This window comes from Pantherophis guttatus, chromosome 6, assembly GCF_059756535.1.
Source record: "Pantherophis guttatus breed Tessera chromosome 6, ASM5975653v1, whole genome shotgun sequence".
Classification (NCBI taxonomy): domain Eukaryota; kingdom Metazoa; phylum Chordata; class Lepidosauria; order Squamata; family Colubridae; genus Pantherophis; species Pantherophis guttatus.
Genome location: NC_142068.1, coordinates 66,489,552 through 66,510,045, shown reverse-complemented (window position 1 = coordinate 66,510,045; position 20,494 = coordinate 66,489,552). Strand labels below are relative to the sequence as shown.

General features: G+C 37.1%; 1 protein-coding gene across 2 annotated transcripts in view; it reads left to right on the top strand.

Annotated features, from left to right (window-relative positions):
- Nucleotides 1-20,494, top strand: part of CFAP46 (cilia and flagella associated protein 46) — a 93,852-nt gene that overhangs the window by 8,785 nt on the left and 64,573 nt on the right. For both annotated transcript variants that reach the window (XM_034436532.3, XM_034436534.3), the window contains 11 exons: nt 1,156-1,250; nt 1,908-2,009; nt 5,489-5,588; nt 6,895-6,993; nt 7,332-7,522; nt 10,065-10,293; nt 11,039-11,159; nt 13,217-13,340; nt 14,669-14,799; nt 15,923-16,068; nt 18,681-18,820. In XM_034436532.3, the coding sequence (XP_034292423.2) occupies nt 1,156-1,250; nt 1,908-2,009; nt 5,489-5,588; nt 6,895-6,993; nt 7,332-7,522; nt 10,065-10,293; nt 11,039-11,159; nt 13,217-13,340; nt 14,669-14,799; nt 15,923-16,068; nt 18,681-18,820 (1,478 nt within the window). The remainder of the gene's footprint in view (nt 1-1,155; nt 1,251-1,907; nt 2,010-5,488; nt 5,589-6,894; nt 6,994-7,331; nt 7,523-10,064; nt 10,294-11,038; nt 11,160-13,216; nt 13,341-14,668; nt 14,800-15,922; nt 16,069-18,680; nt 18,821-20,494) is intronic.

The window sequence follows — 20,494 nt, the reverse complement described above, 5'->3', positions numbered from 1 at the left end:
ATATTTCCCAGGAATCTACTGCTTTGAAATCACATTCGTTTTGTGAGTTTAATTTATTTACAATCACTTGCCTCTGAATGTTTTCCACAGCCTTTATAATTTCATCAAACTTTTTTTTAAAAAAAAGCTTTCAGCTTGCATGTCATCAAACAGTCATTTTTTGAGTATCAGCCTCCTTTCCCGATGTAAAAAGACAAAAAGCAGGGAAGATATTTTCTGTACATTTCGATCCAAGATTAAAAGAAAGATTAAGAAAGTTAAACTACAAAATTTTTGCCAATTGATAAAATACAAAATCCTTGTAGTTCAATAAAATGTAAATCAAGTAAAAGCACTTTCACTATCCAAGGACATATCTTGTTCCTTACAGAGAAGTTAAAAATTATTCAAAATAACAACATAAATCAAAAGGAAAAAGAAAAAACAGAGTCCAGCAGGGGGTTAAAATAAATTAGCATTCAGCCAACTGGTCAACTTTTAAATATAAAAAGCAAAGTGTAACAAAAGATTCAAAAGGTGAAGTTAAAATCCATGCACGCTTGAGAAAACAAGCTGTCAAGAGAAAGATAAATGCCCAGTGGCTTTCCGGTCGCTCCCAAAGAGAACTGGAATCTTCAAGATTCCACTTCGTAGGTGGGTCCACAGCTGTCCAAAAGCCGCCTTGGGTCATTCCTAAGTGCTCCTATTCATATCCAGGGAGCAGCACTGCCAAAGAATCAGCTTGGGCAGTAAAATTGGCATATTGTTGGCAAGAAAAATGAAAAGTTCCTATTGTTCAGCAGCCATCTTGAGGAGGAGCTTTTGGTGTTTTGTATTTTAACTGTTTTTGAATAAAATAAAAATGGATAAAAAAGAAAAAGAAAAGAATGTGTTACAGATAGTTTGATGGTACATGTTTATATTGTTTGGTGATCTACATAGTTTCACTCAAGAAACCATTTTACCTGTAGAAGATTTTTTGTGTTTAGATTGAAATATAATTGTTTTCTACTTTAAGAATCTATAATGAACATTCAAATCTGGTTTTAAAAATTGAGATATAGAGCTTATAATGAAAATACCAGGGAATCACATTTAAATTTCAATGTCGGAAATTCTTATTGTTTTCCTGTTTTCTATAAACTGTGATGACATAGTTATTGTAACTGTTTATAGGTGCGTAACAAGCTAGTGGATGCTTCAGATATAGAAGATAAACTTGAAAGCTGTCTTAGTTTGAATATCATATATAAAATTCAAACAATCAAAGGGTAAGTACCAGCTTTTACTCATGTAATTCTTTGGTATTTATATATCTAAAGGTAGACTGGTATCTTGGAAATCATAAGTAAAAGAAAATGCATAAATTGAATTTATTCTGTTAGAATTACATCCTGTTTTAAGTTCTCAAGGCAGCATTTTTTCCTCCTATTTTTTACCCCTCATATATCCTAAACTGAATTGTTAATGTTTTATTTAAAAAATCCATCCTCTAATGACTGAGCAATGTACAGACATATCTCAATATACGCAAACTCCATATATACATAACTCATTCATAATTCAATAATAAAAAAATAAGAATAAAATGGTCATCTTCTTTCCTTACTAAGAATCAAAGTCATTATATATCTTCAGAGTGATATGCATATTTCAGTCTTGGGACTGTTACTTAGGAGGCCTATCTTCCGACCCAAACCCCTCTCATTTCCTGTGGGAGCAAGAATTTATGGAGATCCGCTCCTGATTATTTGACAAGATGAATTTCATTTAGGCATAGAAGTCCCTAAGATGGATGGATGGATGGATGGATGGATGGATGGATGGATGGATGGATGGATGGATAGAGATTGATGCGTAGAGATAGAAGCATAGAGATAGATAGAAAATTTGAAAATATTAATCATCTACTAATAAAATATTTTCAGGCAATTAGATAAAAATCAGATTTTAGAAGATGCTCCTACAGATTTGAATAACGTATTTGAACTTTTGAAAGGATCTAAAAAGCAAGTAAACCGTAATGAAAGGTGAGTTTTATATTTATTTAACAACATTCTGGAAACTTTAAAAAAAATAAAAAGTATTTATTATTTACATTGTATCCAGATCTAAAATATAAAATTGATACATTTACTTTGTTCAGATATAATCTTAAAGCAGTATTTATTTTAATGTTTGGTGAATAATGAGTTATTTGGCCAAATCATCAGAGTGTAAAAACTACCATTGAAGAGATATTTGCCTTTATGCATCTTTGATCAATTTGGCCATTGTGCACGTGATAGGCCCATCCACCTGCCTTTTTAGGATAGTTCATGTGTATGTGTGTGTGTATATACATATTTACACACACACACACACACACACACACAGAGAGAGAGAGAGAGAGAGAGAGAGAGACAGATTTTTGTAGAAATATTTTGTTGATGTACCATATTTTTCGGAGTATAAGACGCACCGGACTATAAAACGCACCTATCTTTTTTGGTGAGGAAAAGAAGAAAAAGAAATCTACCTCTGCCTCTGAGCAATTTTGCCTCATTGCAGCAAACAGCAAACAGTCTGCTTTACTTTCATTTTCGTTTTCAGCATAGCTTGAGTAGCACAAGGGGAAAAAAAATCTGCAGTAATTTATCTCCTTGCAGCAAGCAGCAGAGCCCTGCGCAAAACAGCTGAGAGCAAATCAGCTGAGAGTCGGGAGGCCGATCCAATCAACTTGTGCTAATTAGGCTGTGCTGAAGCTGAAAGGAGCTGTTTTTTGTTGCTGTTTGCTGCAAGGAGGCAACTGCTGGGAAGCAGAGGCCAAAAAGTGGGGGCCAGTGGGTAGGCGGGGCTACATTCGGTATTTTCACCCCCTTTGGGGGGGAAGGTGCATCTTATACTCCAAAAAATACAGTAATTGTTTTATTTTTCTTCTTGAGAATCTGTAGTATAGTGGTGACTTCTGTTGTTTGCCTATTTAAATGTAAAATGTGTATTTGCAGGTTTATAGTATATATTGCTTACATTGTTTTGGATGTGTACATTTTTGGTATGTGTTTTTGGTGTTCTAAAGGGTTTATTTGAGGTGAATGGGTGTTCATGGAACTGTTTTATATATTTTTTTGAATTCAAGATTTATGCTTTGTTGTATGGTTGAGTGTTTCTGCTTCCCAGTGCAGAATTTTTGTTTTTGTTTGTTTTACTGTTTTATGATTGTTTTATACTTCCTGGTTTTACTGTGAACCACCCAGTGTTGTTTAAGATGGGCAGCCATGCATTTTTAAAAAATAGATAAATAACCCTTCAAATTCAAGGACACCAAGAACTGTGCAAAAGATCCATTCGTTCATGAGAAAGTGGGGGGAACTACAATTTGAATAACTGTGGGTGTAAAATTCTTTCACCTATAGCACTGGCAGTGGACTATTAGCTGTTTGATTAGGACTCATTTATCTCTGCCATAGAGACTCTTATCTAGACGTCTGTGAGATTTCTGTCAAGATTGTAGCCCAGGAAATGAGTTTAAGCATGTAAAGTCAAAAGGTCTTTATTATCGAGTCTTGATAAAAAGAGCCTGACAATTTAATTGCCTGTTCCTGCTTCAGCTACTGCAGGAAAAGAGTAATTACCTAGGTCAGTGTTTTTCACCCTCAGCAACTTTAAAATGTGTGAACTTCAACACACATACACATACACACACCAATCCCATCTGGCTGGAGAATTCTGGGAGTTGAATTCCACATGTCTTAAATGTCTATGGAAATTCTCAGTCATCCAGGTCATGGTTGACCCAAAGATGCTTTTTCAAGAAGCAACTGGACTTTCTGGGGGTTTTTTGAAGACGTTTAGGTTCTCATCCAAGAAACTTCTTCTGTACATTAGGGAACAAAACAACCACTTCATAAATTCATGGCACAACATAGGAGAACAAACTCATCAGGACTAGATTCAGCAGTCCATCTGCATTTAAAAGACAAAGGCCACTCTTTTGAAGACAGCAAAGGCCACATTTTGGACAGAGAAAACCGCTGGTTTGAAAGAAGGGCCAAAGAGGACATCTTTGTCAAAATTGAACAGCCCTTTCTCAACAGAGGGGGAGGGATATGACATCATCTATCTCCAGTCTATAACACAGTCCTTTCAGCAGTTCCAAAAAGGCTCCACAGCCATTTGCACCACTCAGGTGACCCTGAAGACACAGATAAACCTCCAGGTGGCCTTAACAACTCCCTAAAAGAATGCAAATGACCAGCTGTCTGCAAGGAGTATAAACCCTTCCATTGCCACCATCCAGTCAGAGCTGAAAAAGCTTCTTGGATGAGAAGTGAAATGTCTTCAAAGCAAAACCAGAAAATCCAGTTGCCTCTTGAAAAAGCACACACGTCATGTCTTAAAGTTGCTGAGGGTGAGAAACAGTAAGGATTCACTCAGTGCCTACTGGACGTCTGTCACTGATTGTCAAAATTACTGTCCAGTGCTTCAATCCAATATCAAAACTAAGTGGCTACCCAGATGCACGAGCAACCTTAGATGATGGACAAAGTAGCCCAGCACATGGGACAGAATCAATTATTACAGGAAAGCCTCTCCGAGTAGGACTCAGACTGACCTGGCCACCACTGTTGGTTCAGCTGCACAGAAGGACCATCCTGTGTTGAATAGTCTCTTCCCTGCCTAACAAATATGGGAACCCAAGTAAATTTAATGCCTTCTGTTCTCAGTGTGAACTATTTATCTCCCTGATACCAAATGACTTCCCCACAGAATAAATGATAATTCTCTGTATATTTATCGCATAAATCGACTCCTTGTTGTGGTTTTGATTTACTTCCTTTCCTAACCCAGTCTTCCAAACATTCTGAAATACGGTACGTTCATGATTGAATGAGATTTGCCTCTTTCAAATAATGAGCACCATAGAGAAAAATACTCACAAATACAATTGCTGTTTCATGCCATAAATATTAGGGAAAGCCTGATGGAAGAACAAGGCTTTATTCCGCCCGCCCACCCCTCCACCCGCCGTGATGTCCCATATCAGGGCAGCTAATCCTTCTCTCTGTGCAGGGAGTTACTTATAACAAGATGATAGTTGCCAGCGTGAAACACGGAACTACCGGTATTTATTTAAAACTAAAATATTGGGAGAAGAAGAAGATAGGATTCCTTTCTTCCCCTTTCTCTCAGTTTTGTGACACTTGTCTTAGTTGCTGTGACAGCTTGGCATGCTATTTAGCAAGAGAACTAGACGGGTAGATAGATGATTGTTCCAACTTTCTAACTGATTTTTTTTTTTTAAAAATCTATCAGATTTAATTTATATTACTGTCCCCTGTACTTCTATCTTACAATAAACCAATTGGGATACTAAATTTGCAGCCATTCTCCTATTTTTTCTGTTCATAACTCAGTTGAAATCATTTCTTAGTGATCAAGGTAATTATTAGTCTTTACTATATAAAAGTCGCTGTTACTTGCTAGTCTTATTTTGATTCTGATTTGGTTTGGTTTTTTACTTTTGCAGAATTTCTTTGCTGCTGGAACTGGCACGACTTTCCTTGAGATTAAATTGTATAAATATTGCAGTGGTATGTTTAAAAGAGTTGAAGATTTATAAAATTCATGTGAGTGTTAAGAAACCCTACCTTGAATTATATTGCCATAAAGCATCATCACAAAAGATTGCTGGGTTTTTGGTTGTTGTTGTTGTTGGGTTTTTTTGTATTTTGTATATAAATGTATTTTTGACAGAAAGATGCCATATAAACAAAATAAGCAAATTCAAAAAAACTTTCCAAAATTACTTTGTTAAAAGATAACAATGATCAAAGACCAGGAGAAACATTGTTCCCTTGAAGCACAGTTGTTCTCTTAAAACAATAATTAGAAATAGAATGTAGAGGAATGTATTATTGAAAACACAAAGAAATCACATTATATATGTCCATAATAATAGGAAGTTATATTACAGCTTGTCTGGCTGTGTGTGTTACTTTCAGTTGGATGAATAAGATTTTTTAAATTTTATTGGGATATGCAAATCTTTTTAAAGAGTGGTTTGGAATGTTCCTGTGAATTGCAAGTGAATATTGTTGATAAACCTTAAAATAATTAAAGCTGCCATTTTTCCCCAAGTGCTTAAAAGGGACCTCATAAGACCATCTGTGCAGTCCTCTTTTGAAGGATATGAATTCTCTAATAAAATGTTGTTAGGTTTGTGCCGGTGCTTTGGAACCACTCCAATATTATATTCGTAATAGTCACATTATAAATAAAGTGATACATTTTCAAATAATGAAATATTTGGAAGGTTTTCCCTGGATAAGTACATTCATTTTGAGGGGCAACATTTTCAGAAGTGGCTTGCCCTTGCTTTTTCCTAGGGCAGAGAAAGAATGGCTGGCTGGAAGAAGCCTAATGATATTAACTTCTAATAGGCTTACATGGAATTTCTAGAAAGGTAATTTTCTAGAATTCGTATGATGATGATGACCTATGAATATCTCATCATAGATAACCCTAAGTCGATACATTGTAATTATACTTTGTTGAAAAAAAAAACCTATCACGGTATAGATTGATGAATCAATCCAGAGATTTCTTGGTTTTTCTTGGTTTTGATTTTATTATTGTTGTGAGCCATCCAGCGTTGTGTTTTACCAGATGGGCAGTCATATAAGTCAAATAAATAAATACATAAATATTTCACATATCATGGTATACCAAAAAATAAAAAAATAAAAACCCCAACCAAAACAAGAAACCGAACTCCAAAACCACAACCAAAGCACATTACAGCTCAATGTTATATGTTAATTAGGCCTATACAATATCTACAAAGGGAAAATCTGAATATTTTAATGAAATAATTGAAAGCAAGAAAGATTGTTCCTGCTTATTTGTGTTCTTTAATTATGCTTATATTAATAGGATCCAGGAAGAGAAATTGAATTAGATTGCTTGGAATGTGATTGCGAAGTACAAGCACTTGGGCCTAAAATTGAAACTTATGCTAAAAGTGTTGTTGAGGTATGTTTATTCCTGAATTAATACTATTCTTTAAGGGCAAACACACTTTCCACTTTAGATTTGTAATTTCAATGTCTGTCTCTCTTGAAATTAAAGGAATCAAATTAGAAAACATGAGAATGATCTCTTAATTCAGGGATACATTGTTTGTGCAGATCATAAATTGTGCTTCCAAGATGTGGCTACCAATAAAAAGGCACAAACTATAAAAGTGGGGAAAAATTGAATAGTATTAACAGATCGGTCAGTGTGCTATCCCAATTCTGAGGGGGCTTTCAGATTAGGTTCATTAAAGCATTGCTTCCATAATAATTGCAAACTGAATTTTGTTCCTACAGGCTCAGTTAGAAGTTATACAGAAACTTGATTTAATTTTGAATCGTGCAATTCGGCTGAGAGATCCTAATATTATTCAGGCAGTATGTACTACCCAGTGGAATATCTGCTTACCGCTGTTGCAACACAATTTGCAACATCATATACGAAAACCCCTGTTAGCAATTGCTGAAGTGCTAGAGAAGATTGACAGGTAAATTGGTCTTGGTGTACCTTCCATTTTGTTTTAGATAGCATAATTTCTGTTAGCTTAATAGATTTAATGAAGTATATGATATTTATTTTATTTATTTATTAGTTCGATTTATATGCCACCCTTCTCCGGAGACTCAGGGCGGCTTACAATATGTTAAGCAATAGCCTTCATACTTTTGTATATACCTGCTTAGTAGAGCTTTTGGCCCTCCCAAGCGGTGTTCTTTTTTATACAAAGTCAGCTTATTGCCCCCACAATCCAGGTCCTCATTTTACCTACCTTGGAAGGATGGAAGGCTGAGTCAATCTTGAGCCTGGTGAGATTTGAACTCGCTGTAATTGCAGGCAGCTAGCAGCTATGTGCTACTTTAACAGCACTTTAGTCCGCTGCGCCACCAAGGCTCTTTATCAGCTTGATGTCAGGAAATTTTGAAAAAAATTATAGGAATGGTACATTACAAGCCATAATAACAGAATTGTGAATTTTGCTCCCTTTTATACCAAAAGAATCAAGGTGGAGCTGTTTTGAGACTTTTTCCCTCAACTCCATCCCTTTCCCAAGACTGAGTTGTCATTTATTTTCCCTCAATGGCTCCTGTATATCTCCATACCTTTCTCCATATTCTTCTGCATCTGAGCACTCGAGGCAGTTAACAAACATTATTAAAAAAGCAGACTATAAAAACATACCACTAATTAAAATTAACATATAATTGATACTAAAATTATGTAACAATCAAAAATGGTGAAAGTGATGCATGTTTATTTTTTTTTTCAAATGGTGAAAAGATAGGATCAATTCCTGAAGAAATGCATTCCATTATCTGGGGGCATGCCAGAAAGAAGGTAGTCTGACCATAGAAGGTTGTTCAGAAAGATCTTTTCTGCATCTTTCCAGACAGTTTGTAATAGGAGAGGCTTACCTTAGATAGGTCCTAGACCACTTAGGTCTTTGTTTAAAAGCCAACCCCTGATACAGCAATATCAATGAGATATCAACTGGCAGATATTCTAATAAATGCACCATGTGATAACTGTGCTTTATGCTGGTTAACAGCCTAACTGCCACATTTGTGGACACTTTTCAAGTGATAGAAAAAATATTGCAGTAGTGATGACAGGATATAGCCAAGGTGAGGAATAACCAATGGCAAATCAGCTGACTCAAGAAAAATTGTAGCTGGCAAATTGTGAATCAAATGAGGATCAAGATGTGCAGTGTTCACTATTGCAAACTTTAATATTCTAAGTCTTATTATTCACCAAAAGCATCCTTTATCTTATCGGGGTCTAATTTAAGCTAGTTCTCCCTCATTTAGCATATTAACTTATTTAGCATATTCAATTGTTTTGTTGGAGGTAGATGGTAAGAAGTAGACCTGGTGTCATTGCTATGTGGTCCAGAACTCATCCCTCCAACAGTTTCATATACTGCAGATACTAAATATATGACAGATGGGATGAAAATCTGTAAAACAGCAACCCTCAACCTTTTGGGTACCAGGGACCGGTTCCATGGAGAGAGGTTTTTCCACAGATTTGAGAGTAGATTTGGTTTTGCATGCTTCCTGCATCCTGCGGATGGGTTTCTCTTGTTTGCTGGCATGCCATGACCTGGTGCCAGTCCATGGACTGGGAACCCCTTCTGTAAGATACTATCAGGTCGCAGAATAAGTATCAGGAGTTCCTCAGCACCATTTTCTGGATTTAATCAAACAGGTAGGATCAATGCCCAAAGATCATTCATTGGTTGGTGGTACTTAAAACCACTGAGAGGTCCAGGACAACTAGCAGAGCCTCACTTTCCCCACCCTTTTCTCAGAATAGGTTCAGAGTATGTATGTATGTATGTATGTATGTATGTATGTATGTATATATGTATGTATGTATGTATGTATTTATTTATTTATTTATTATTGCGATTTATATGCTGCCCTATCTACAACGGACTCAGAGCGGCTCACAACAGTAAAATACACAATAACATTAATACAATATAAAATTAAAAATAATTTAAAATTAAAACAATTTAAAATCAGTTTAAAAACTATTAAGAAACACGCCCCCCCCCTCATCAGTCCAGGCTACGAAATAACCAGGTCACTTCAGTTACTTCAGAGTAACTGAAGTAGGTAGCAAAAAAATAATATATCGGATTAACCAAAACAATAAAATCCCAGTTGAAATGATCCAAGTAATTAGTATCATTTAGGTGTGTTTTGAACTGCAAGGGTCCCACTGCCTGATCATCTTCCCTATAATTAGCCTGTTTGAGACTAGCCTAATTCACCTTTAAATAACATTTATGGTATAGGTTAAACAATGTAGGTGGATCCTTGAAAACCTGTGAGTCACTATTCTTACAAAGTAATTACTATATAAACCAACACCAGCTAATGAACTGGCAGCTGTGATTTCACATTGTTGTGTGTCATAATAGTAAATCTAATTGTAATATATATATATGTATTGCAGAAGGAGAAAAATTTTATGGAATATCTTAATGTGTGTAATTGAAAATAGATATGGTTACTTCCTAGCATGTTGATTTTATTGCGTTGTCAAGTTCATATGGAAATTGCTCGTATTGAAGAAAAATCAGACAGAGTAGAGACCGCAATGGAACATCTAGAGAAGGCCATCAACCTTGATAACAATGGACAGTACCATGAATACCTCAAAATGGCTTTCCATCGGCTTAGCTTAAATACCATGCTGTATAAGTCATTGGAGCGTCTAGAAGACCAAGCAAGTTTGATGATTGAACAGGTATATATTACAGCAGGATGTGTTATTAGAGCATCAATACAATTGGAAAAAGCGGGAATGCATGTGTCTTGATAAGTTTCAAGGTGTTGGAGTGCCTCCCCTCCAGTTCTTACACATTGTAATTAGTATGATAAGAGAGAAAGGGTTGAAGTCAATACACATATATTTATTATTAATTAATTAATTTATTTATTTATTATTCGTATTTCTATGCCGCCTACTCTCTGAGGACTCTGGGCGGCTTACAACAAAGACAGTATACTAATTAGCATATTGCCCCCAACAATCTGGGTCCTCATTTTACCCACCTCGGAAGAATGGAAGGCTGAGTCAACCTTGAGCCGGTGAGATTCGATCTGCTGATCTGCTGAACTAGCAGTCAGCTGAAGTAGCTGCAGTACAGCACTCTAATTACCGCGCCACCTCAGCTCTTATATTGTAGGGGAACCAATAAATGCCACCTTTCTTCCTCTTGTTTGCCACAGAAATGCCATGTAAGAAAAAGAGGGTAGAGAAGTGGTTGCTTCCTCTTCATTTTGTTGCTTTCCAGGAGCCAACGGTGACATGTTACAGCAAAAGATCAAAGCGTGTTGTCATGGAAAGAAAAAAGATGAAGGGGGAAAATACTGTATCTTTGAGGGGACATAGCTAATTGAGGTGTAGTCCAGAACAGAATGAGTCTTCTCCATTGATCATCATATTTTCTTGAAGTTTTACCAGTATAATTAGTCCCTTTTCTCTCTAGGCTAAAAAAGGAACGGCAAATGACAGTGTAAGGAAAAAACGCTCTCTGTTGGTGAATGCTGGCCTTGCACTAGCACCGGAGGCTTTTCAGGTTGTTCTTGATAGTGAAAACGAGGCTAAAGGTAATTTAAGTTTTCAGTGTTGGCAAAACTAAGATATTTTATCCCCAAAATGACTAACCGATTTGGATTCAATGATCCCTTATTGCAATTAGAAAAATTAAATAATTTCCACACCAAGTGATTAATTTATGAGAAAGCTCCATTAATAGTGACCTCTCCTTCCCTTAATAATCCATGGCAGCTTCTCACATCTGAATTTGAGCAGCACAACGTGATAATTATGAGAACAGGAACCATTTTCCTGCCTCTGGTCTTCACTTCTGGTGGAGCTATTTTACCACTGAACAAATCAGTTATAGTTAAAAGTAAACATCACATTAATAAATCACATTTTCATGAGGTGTACTTTTTTCCTTCACAGTCATGAACTTAATTTGTGATTTTAATTTAAGATCCTTATGGGCAAAAAGTTATTTTCAAAATATTTCACATAAATTGTTTATGGTGGTTCAATGCTGCAGGAAAACTGTTCCCTCAAGCCATAAGAAATCCACAGCTTTTCTGCAAACATTTTGTAGACTTTATGTATAAATTAGAGATGAGTTTTAATTAAAGAAAGCTGGTAAAAATGTAGATTTGGAAGACTTGAAAAGTTGCTGTTTTAAATATTTATACCATTTAGCAGAGGATTGCTTGACTTCTGAAATACATCCATGTTTTGTGTTTGTATGCATATGTCAACTTTTCAGTGTTTTGTGGTTACAAAAAAATCTTGTCCTTTGAATTGTTTATTATTTACTTATTTGATTTTATTTCTATGGCTGACACTCTTACCAAAGTGACTCTGGGCAGTGTACAAAATTGAGGAATTAAAGCAATATAAATAACTGTAAAAACGTAACCGCCTAATCTAAACAAAAAATAAATGGCATTTTTGTTACAACAAACCACCTGGGCCTCACTAACTTTTCAGCTCTCATCCCTGGGCAAGCTGCCAGGTTTTAAGTGCTTTCTAAAAGTCAAGAAAGTTTAAGACTTATTGTCAGAGAATGACAATAGGGAAACGGTTAAAATCAGTTCCTATCACCTTAGTTCCCGTGTGCAAATTGTTTAAGGAAAAATGAAGCACATATCTGATGGCCTAGTTATTATTTTGTTCTTGTGTTTCCCTATCTTTGAATATCTCCCATTTTCTAAACTGTTGAAGTGAAACAAAAAAGTAGAAAGTAACATACTGTAATGTAGTATTTCATTACTAATGGTTTAGGTTTCCTAAAACTTTTAAAAAGAGGTTAAGGAATGGAATTTTTGTAATATAAGGATTTGGGGGATAACACAGACCAGGTTCATCGTACATATTTTTAGTTGGGGTTTTCCAAGGCTAGGGAGATCAGTATCAAAGTAGAGATTGTGGTTTTAGCAGACAGAATTCAAAACCAGATTGCAAACAGATTATGACCATTGGAAGGGAATCTCCACTTCTGAACTCTTGCACTGAGAAGCTTTGCTGGAACTCTTGGCAACCTGTCTGCAAAGAACATGATCTCTACTTTGAGTCCCTGGGCATGTAGTTGTCTAACAACCCCCTCGCTGTGTATTAACATTTATGGAATGTAGGAATGAACATGTAACACTGATACTTCCAACAGCAGCTACAGATAGTCCTTGACTTACACCCACAATTTCTGTTGCTAAGTGAGACAGTTGCTAAGTGGGCTTTTTACGACCTTTCTTTGCCATAGTTGTTAAGTGAATCACTGCAGTTATTAAGTTAGTAACACGCTTATAAAGTGAACCTGGCTTCCCCAGTGATGCTTGTCAGAAGGTCGCAAAAGATGATCATGTGACCCCAGGACATTGCAATTGTCATAAATATGAGTCAGTTGCCACACATCTGAATTTTGATTATATGACCGTAGAGGTGTTGCAGCGGTTGTAAGTGTGAAAAACTGTCATAAGTCCCTTTTTAAGGACTACCTGTACTGTACTGTAGTTTCTATAGAACTTTTATTTACTAATCCTTGCCCAATACCTCAACTAATTATTGTGAAATAATTGTAGTAGCAATACCATGAATCTAATCCAAACTATATTAATTTTTCTTCCTTCCTATTTAGTTCCCCCAAGTAAACATAAAGATCAAATTAGCTATCTCTGTGCAAAAGCAGAGCACCATGCTAAAAATGTAGAGAAAGCAGATGGACATTTGAAGAGACTAGGACATGAAAATGAAAAAGAAAGGTAATGACGGTGGTAGACAAATATTCAAAAATAAGCTATTTTGTATTGTTTCTTAAAAACTATTTTATCCTGATAAAACTACCCCCTAGTGTCCACAATTTCTCCTAACATTAAAAATCACTAGAGTGTCAATAAGTATTGTTCCTGTTTTTTTGATATTTTGGAAAGTTGTAATGTTGAAAAGAAATTGTGTACAGGGACTTGGAATACTGAGTAGAGGTATTGGAAAGGGAGCAGAAATGGGACCAAATCTATTGTATGGGGAGAAGTCAACAAAAGAAAGATCAATAGATTGGATTCAGCTGTGTCATGGATCCACCACCCTCGTCCCCACCCCTCTAAATGCGAGTTCAGAGGAGGAGGGTGAGTCTTCTGAGGAAAACATGGAGCCAAGTATTGGTCAGGATCGGGGCTCAGAGAATGCTAACCTGATGGAGCAGCCTCAGCTGGGTCAATTGGACAAGTGACAGGCTGAGACAGGCGAGCCGCATTTGCAGCAAGTTGGCCAGAAGGTTTCAGGCTAGGACCGGGAACAGCTGCCACTCGTTAGCAATGAGGAGGTGGAGTCCGCACCTCTTCCTAATCCAAGGACAGATAGAGCAGAGAGAAGACAGGCACAACACAGGTCAGCTAGGCTACTCATGAGGAGGCAACCTTGCCTCTCATGGAAGCCTGCATTGTCTACTTAACTCCACTCTTAGAACTTGAATGTTGCTGGAGCAGCATGCCCAGCTCTGTGCCTTGTGTGATCGTGCCTTGTATCCTGGCCTGTTTGACTCCTGGCCTACTTTCTTTGACTTCAATTGTGCCCAATAGATTCGGTTCTCCAGTGACTCTTGCTATATTGAGCTTGGAATCTGCACCTGTGCAACGGGTACTTTCCAAGGACCTATTTGGGAGGCATTGAATAAACACCTGTAGAACTCTTGCCATGTTGGGGGGGGGGAGAGCGAAATGGGGCAGCACAGGGTGGAAATGCAGAGAAAAAAATTCCCCGGTGCTTTCCTATGGTAGATGCAGTCACATAGTATCTGACTATACAATTCTAAGTTTCCTTCCTTTCTTCACATGAGGGAAATATATAAGAGAGTAATAAACACAGCCCACCCATGTTTTCCTGTGCACACAGAGACACAAATGCAAAACATGAAGGCAAAGCAGAAACTTATAGAAGTATATTTATCCTCCTTATTACCCAGGTACCTCCTCTGGTCCCTAATGGTGAAGCGATTAAGGGGGGAAATTCAACACATTATTTAAGAGTTGTATGTTTATATTCATTATCCCCTTAAAATAAAATGAGTTTTCATTTTAAATCGTTGCTACAGAATCCGCCTATGGTCAGAAATAGCAAAAACAGCCCGGAAGCAAAGCGTGTGGGATGTTTGTAGGGCTGCATGTAGGTTCTGCCTCTTGTATGATGATAATCAAGTGATAAAGGTATCAAAACGTAAAAAATGTAAGTCTTGGTATTTGTGTGTAACATAATTTCATAATCACGGCAAATAAACTCTTTCTTTATAGACACAAGTGTTCAGATGTACTTACCTCATTGTGCTGGCAGATCTTTATGTTAAGGTCATGAAGAGCTAAGCAGCAATAAAACACAAAAAGAGCTGGGGTTATTTTTTTCATTTTTTGAAGTTATTCATTTACTAGAATTACATGCATGACCTTGCCCTGACTATTTTTTAAAATCATCACTTGGAAATATTGATGTAATGCTATTAATTACAGTCATTAGTTGTTGCTACAAAGGAAGATGAAATTTTCAATACCACTGCTAATTGACTAATCTTTTAGTCAATGGGATATTGAAGATTAATAGTTTAGTTTGGATGTCAGCAACTTAGATTGCCTTAGAATAGGATTGCTAATATGATCTGGACTACAAAATTCCACATGAATATTAGATTGCAGCGAAGAGATACAATATAGGAAACTCTCTGTGCTCATCTAATTGTTGGATTTGCTTTTTCCCTCTTAGTATATTTTCATTGAAGATGAGATCTGAACAAAATGTTGCAATGCAAGTAGTCCTCAACTTATGACCACATTTGAACCTAAAAATTTCTGTTGATAAGTGAGACATTTGTTAAGTGAGTTTTATGACCTTTCTTGCACAATTGTTAAGTGAATCTCTGCAGCTGTTAAGTTAGTAACATGGTTATAAAGTGAATCTGGATTCCCCCTTGACTTTGCTTGTGACCTCAGAAGGTCACAAAAGGGGATCACATGACCTCAGGACACTGCAATCATCATAAATATGAGTCGGTTGCCAAGCGTCTGAATTCTGATCACATGGACATGGCAATGCTGCAACGGTCGTTAAGTGTGAGAAATGATCATAATTCACTTTTTTCAGTCCCGTTGTAACTTCAAACAGTCACTAAATAAACTGTTGTAAGTCAAGGACTACCTGTATAGCCTACCACCCCTAACCAACAGAACAGAACAGATATAGCCTACCACCCCTCACCTTAATTCTAAGTTAGCCAATCTTTCACAAAGAATTTCTAAATTGTTTCCCTAAATGATCACACAAAAAGTTGTTAAATTAATGCATTTTATGTCTCTTTTAGTGATGAAGAAGAAAGGTAGTACATCTACAACACCTGATGAGCCTGAAGTAAATGTATTAAGAGAGTCACCGGTGCCTACTAAAATATTTTCTTTAGAAAGAGATCTACTTAGAACCTTAGCAGAAGTAAGATGTATTAATGCAGAGGTTAGTAAATTATGCAACTATGAGATAGTTTTAAAATCCTTTTGTGCATTTGTTACAGGATACTAATCTTCATTACTCTAGCTCAGGAATATCAAACTCAAGGCCCGGAAGCCGGAGCTGGCCTGCGGGGTGCTTAGATCTGGCCCATGGAGTCACCCTGGAAACAGCGAAGGATCGGCCCACGATGTCTTTGCCAGTGAAAACAGAGCTCGGGAGGGCCTCATGCAGCACTCCCAGGCCCTGTTTTTGGCTGCAACGGCCTCCTGTAGCCCTCTGCAAGCGAAAACAGAACTCCATTTTCGCTAGCAGAGGGCTGCAGGAGGCCATTGTGGATCGGAAGCCCGTTTTTGCTGGCAGAGGGCTCGAGCCATCACAGGTGCCCCCCACATGAGTAATGTCAAGCTGGCCATGCCCACCCTGTCCATGCCCACCAAGGTCAAACACAACCCTGATGCAGCTTTCAATGAAATCAAGTTTGACACCCCTGCTCTAGCTTGTTTACATATGACTGCTTTTTATGGGGAAAGGGCCTCTGAGAAACTCCAGCCAATAGTAAAAATAAATATGGCTATAATGTTTGTCTCCTCTATGCATGTAGTTTTAAAATAAAGGAATTATACCAGTTGGATTTTTTTTATTTCCCTTAACTACTGTTTCATGGGGATCATGTTTTTCAAACTGACTGCTTTGGGCCATAGGAAAATTGAAAGGTTAATATGATCATAAGATGACAATTATATGTTATGCATGTAAGGAAAAATCTTTTCCAGTGTAAAAAACAGAAATATCAAGATTCATATTTTGCTACACCAGCTCTTAGAAGTCCCATTCAGTGTGACCAACAACAGACAATGTGGGGAGTTTATTCATTTATTTTTATTCTGCCCTTATTATTTTTACAAAGAAGTCAAAGTGACCAATATATCCAAACACACCTTCCTCCTCCTATTTTCTTCACAACAACCCTGTGAGGTGAATTAGACTAAGAGAGTGTGACTGGGCTGAGGTCACCTAGCTAGCTTTCATGACCATGGTGAGACTTGAACTCATGGCCTCTTGCTTTACTAGCCCTGTGTCTTAACCACTAGGCCAAACTGGAGTTATATACCAATATCTGTAGAATGCAAGTTCCATTACTATGCAGTCTGTATAAGAGCTTTTATATTTCAGTATTTTATTCATACATAATGCATCAGAGGATACAGCTGAAATTAAACTTCTATTGCACTTTATATTAAGAAACAAAGACTAAAATTCTTATTTTGTCAGGCTTCATTCAAATATAATAGACTAGCTGAATATCCATGGTCCGCTACAAAACTATGTGATCGGGTTTGATAAATTGACACTTACAGCTTGAAAATTAATAAATAGTTATGAACGGCCACTCCTGTTCCCTTCTCTCCCTCAGGCTTGTCCCACAGAAACGTCTCCTATCCTATCCCCTTCTCTCCCTCAGCCTTGCCCCACAGAAGTTTAGTTTACTTTAGTTTACTTTATTGTCATTGCACATGGTACAACGAAATTAAATGCCGTCTTCGGTGTACATTATAACTATAAAAATAAAAACACAAACATACATCCTTTACATTCTATATAATTGACATTGAAAACCTGAAAGCCTCCTCTATCCTATCCCCTTCTCTCCCTCAGGCTTGCAGAAGCCTCCCCTATCCTATCCCCTGCTTGCTGCTATGAAAGTTAAACTGAAACTCCTCTCCTCTGCTTGTGTTTTGCATTTGGAACAGATTTCTTTTCAGGTGGGGAGAGGGAGTAGAACTCCTTAGCATCAGAGGGCTGTTTGGAAAGTAAAACAGTATTTGCTGTGTGAGCAAGAAGGAGACAGGAAGGAGCCTGGCCATGGCTTAGCTCAACTGTTCTGTAGTAAAGCTGTAAAAGTAAAACTGAAGTGAAACTCCTCTCCTCTGCTTGTGTTTTGCATTTGGAACAGATTTCTTTTCAGATGGGGAGGGGGAATAGAACTTAGCATCAGAGCATGTTAATTATTATATGGGAAATACTAATGCTCTGGTGGTCATTTAGAAAAATCCTTTCTTAGTGAGCACCTAGAAGCCAAGAGGAACATACGTGGCAAATTTCAAGTTTGTAGGCTTTACGGTTCTGAAGATTTTGTGATGATGTGTGAGTGTAATTTCGCTTTTATATACTGTATATAGATTAATAATAAATAGTCCTTTTTTAAAAACTTCCATTTACATTTTTCAATCAAGTTGGTTCCTTATGATGTGTGAATATGAAGAACTAATTTGTTGAAACTCAAGCATTTAGGATAAAGTGATGGATTTAGATCCTGAAATATTCACCAAGTGAAAGAAAATAAACCCTGAACCTCCAGAATCAGAATGAATACTGCTGGGAGCTAAGTTAAAATTAATCATGGAAGCTTTTTTTTCCTACCAGTATGAGCAATGAAATTAAGAAGTAAACATCCGACTTTAGCTTTGCTATGGCACCTGTGCATAATAAGAAAACATAAGAATAAAAATAGTCTATCATAGTGTCTATCACTAAGAACTTTATGCAGTTTTGATCTTTCAAAATCAATATTCGTGCCTTGATAGTTGTTTTTTTCTCTTGGTGTCTGTATTTAGGCTACAATTCAGTTATTAAGAACAGAAGGCGTCCAGCTCAATGATTATCCTGTCCTCCCCATAGAACCAAATACACACATTTCAGGATATTCCCAACATTCAACACGAAGTGGAAGAGAATCAGATTGGAATGTATACAGGTTGTTTTGAAGTACTGTTATCTGCTTTGGGGTTTTTTTAAATGCTTTCGAAGAACTAATCTGTTAGTTAGCCTTAGTTTTATATATACAGGTAGTTTTCGATTTATAACAATTTGTTTAGTGACTGCTCAAAGTTACAATGGCATTGAAAAAAATAACTTATGACTGTTTTTCACATGATCGTTGCAGAGTCCCCAATGTCATGCCATCAAAATTCAGATGCTTGGCAATTGGTTCATATTTATGACTGTTGCTGTGTCCTAGGATCATCTAATCACTTTTGTAACTAAGTCAAAGCAAACACTTAACAACCAGATTATTAACTTAACCACTGCAATGATTCACTTAACCACTGTGGCAAGAAAAGTCGTAAAACAGGGCAAAACTCCCTTAACAGATGTCTCATTTACCAATAGTCGTAAGTCAAGGACTACTTGTAATTGGTATTTTGAATTTTGAACAAGTACATATTTCTTTCAAAATCTAGATCAGTGTGGGCGAACCTTTTTGGCACTGAGTGCCGAAACAGGAGTGCACACGTATGCTGAAAACAGGAAGAGCAGCCGCCCGGTGCGCATAAGCAGACTAGGAAAATCATCTTCCAGTTTCCGATGCGCACCAGCCACTTGGTCTTCTGATTTCTGGTGTGTATGCTCATGTGAAGACCAGCTGGCCAGTGCACATGTGTTTGGCGGACACTGAATGAGCACCGCCTGGTGTGCATGTGCACGCTGGGAAGGTGATTTTCTGGTTTCCGGTGCGCACATGCGCATGGCCATCTTGTCTTCCAGTTTCTGGCACACATGTGTGCGCAAAGACCAGCTGGCTGGTGCATCGGAACTCGGAAGAGCAACGGGCGACGACTCGCGTGCCTGGAGAGTTGGCTCTGCATGCCACTTCCGGAACGCATGCCATAGGTTCGCCATCATGGATCTAGATATTTAGTACAGGTAGTCCTCACTTTCAACAGTTCATTTAGTGAGTGTTCAAAGTTACAGTGGCACTGAAAAAAATAACCATTTTTCATACTTATGCCCGTTTCAGTGAATTACATACATACAGACCTTGGAGATCCTCCAGTCCATCTACCCCACCCCCAAGCAGGAAACCCCACAGTCTCCCCTTAGTCTTCCCTGCCCCGAGGCCTGGAGACTGAAGTCCTATGATCTATTACTTTCAAAACATATTTTGTAAGATTACACTATAAAAGAACCTTAGAACAATAAGTAGCGAATTTATTTTAACAATATAGCACCACTATCAAAGACTTTTGCAGTTTACAGGTAATATAAAAACATTTAAAACATTGATTGTACAGATTTCTATAAAGACAATTTCTATAAAGACAACATAAATACATAAACAATAAAATAGAAGCTAAATATATTATAATAAAATGATAAATTGTGTGTGCCTTTCTGTAACAGCTCCATCTTCAATAACTTCTGTAACATCAACAAAGGGGGGATAGCCTGATCTCTACTGTGAATCTTTCCCTACAACTTTGGCCTTGCAACTAAAAAGCAATGATTTCTTGCTTCCTTTCTTCAAACTCCTGAAAATGTCATATCAATAACAGTTTTGCCCTATTAGATCTACAGTAATCAAAATGTTATTGACTGACCTCTTTATTTGCATGATAGAAGCCAGGTGTCAATGGGAAATGATTTTTTA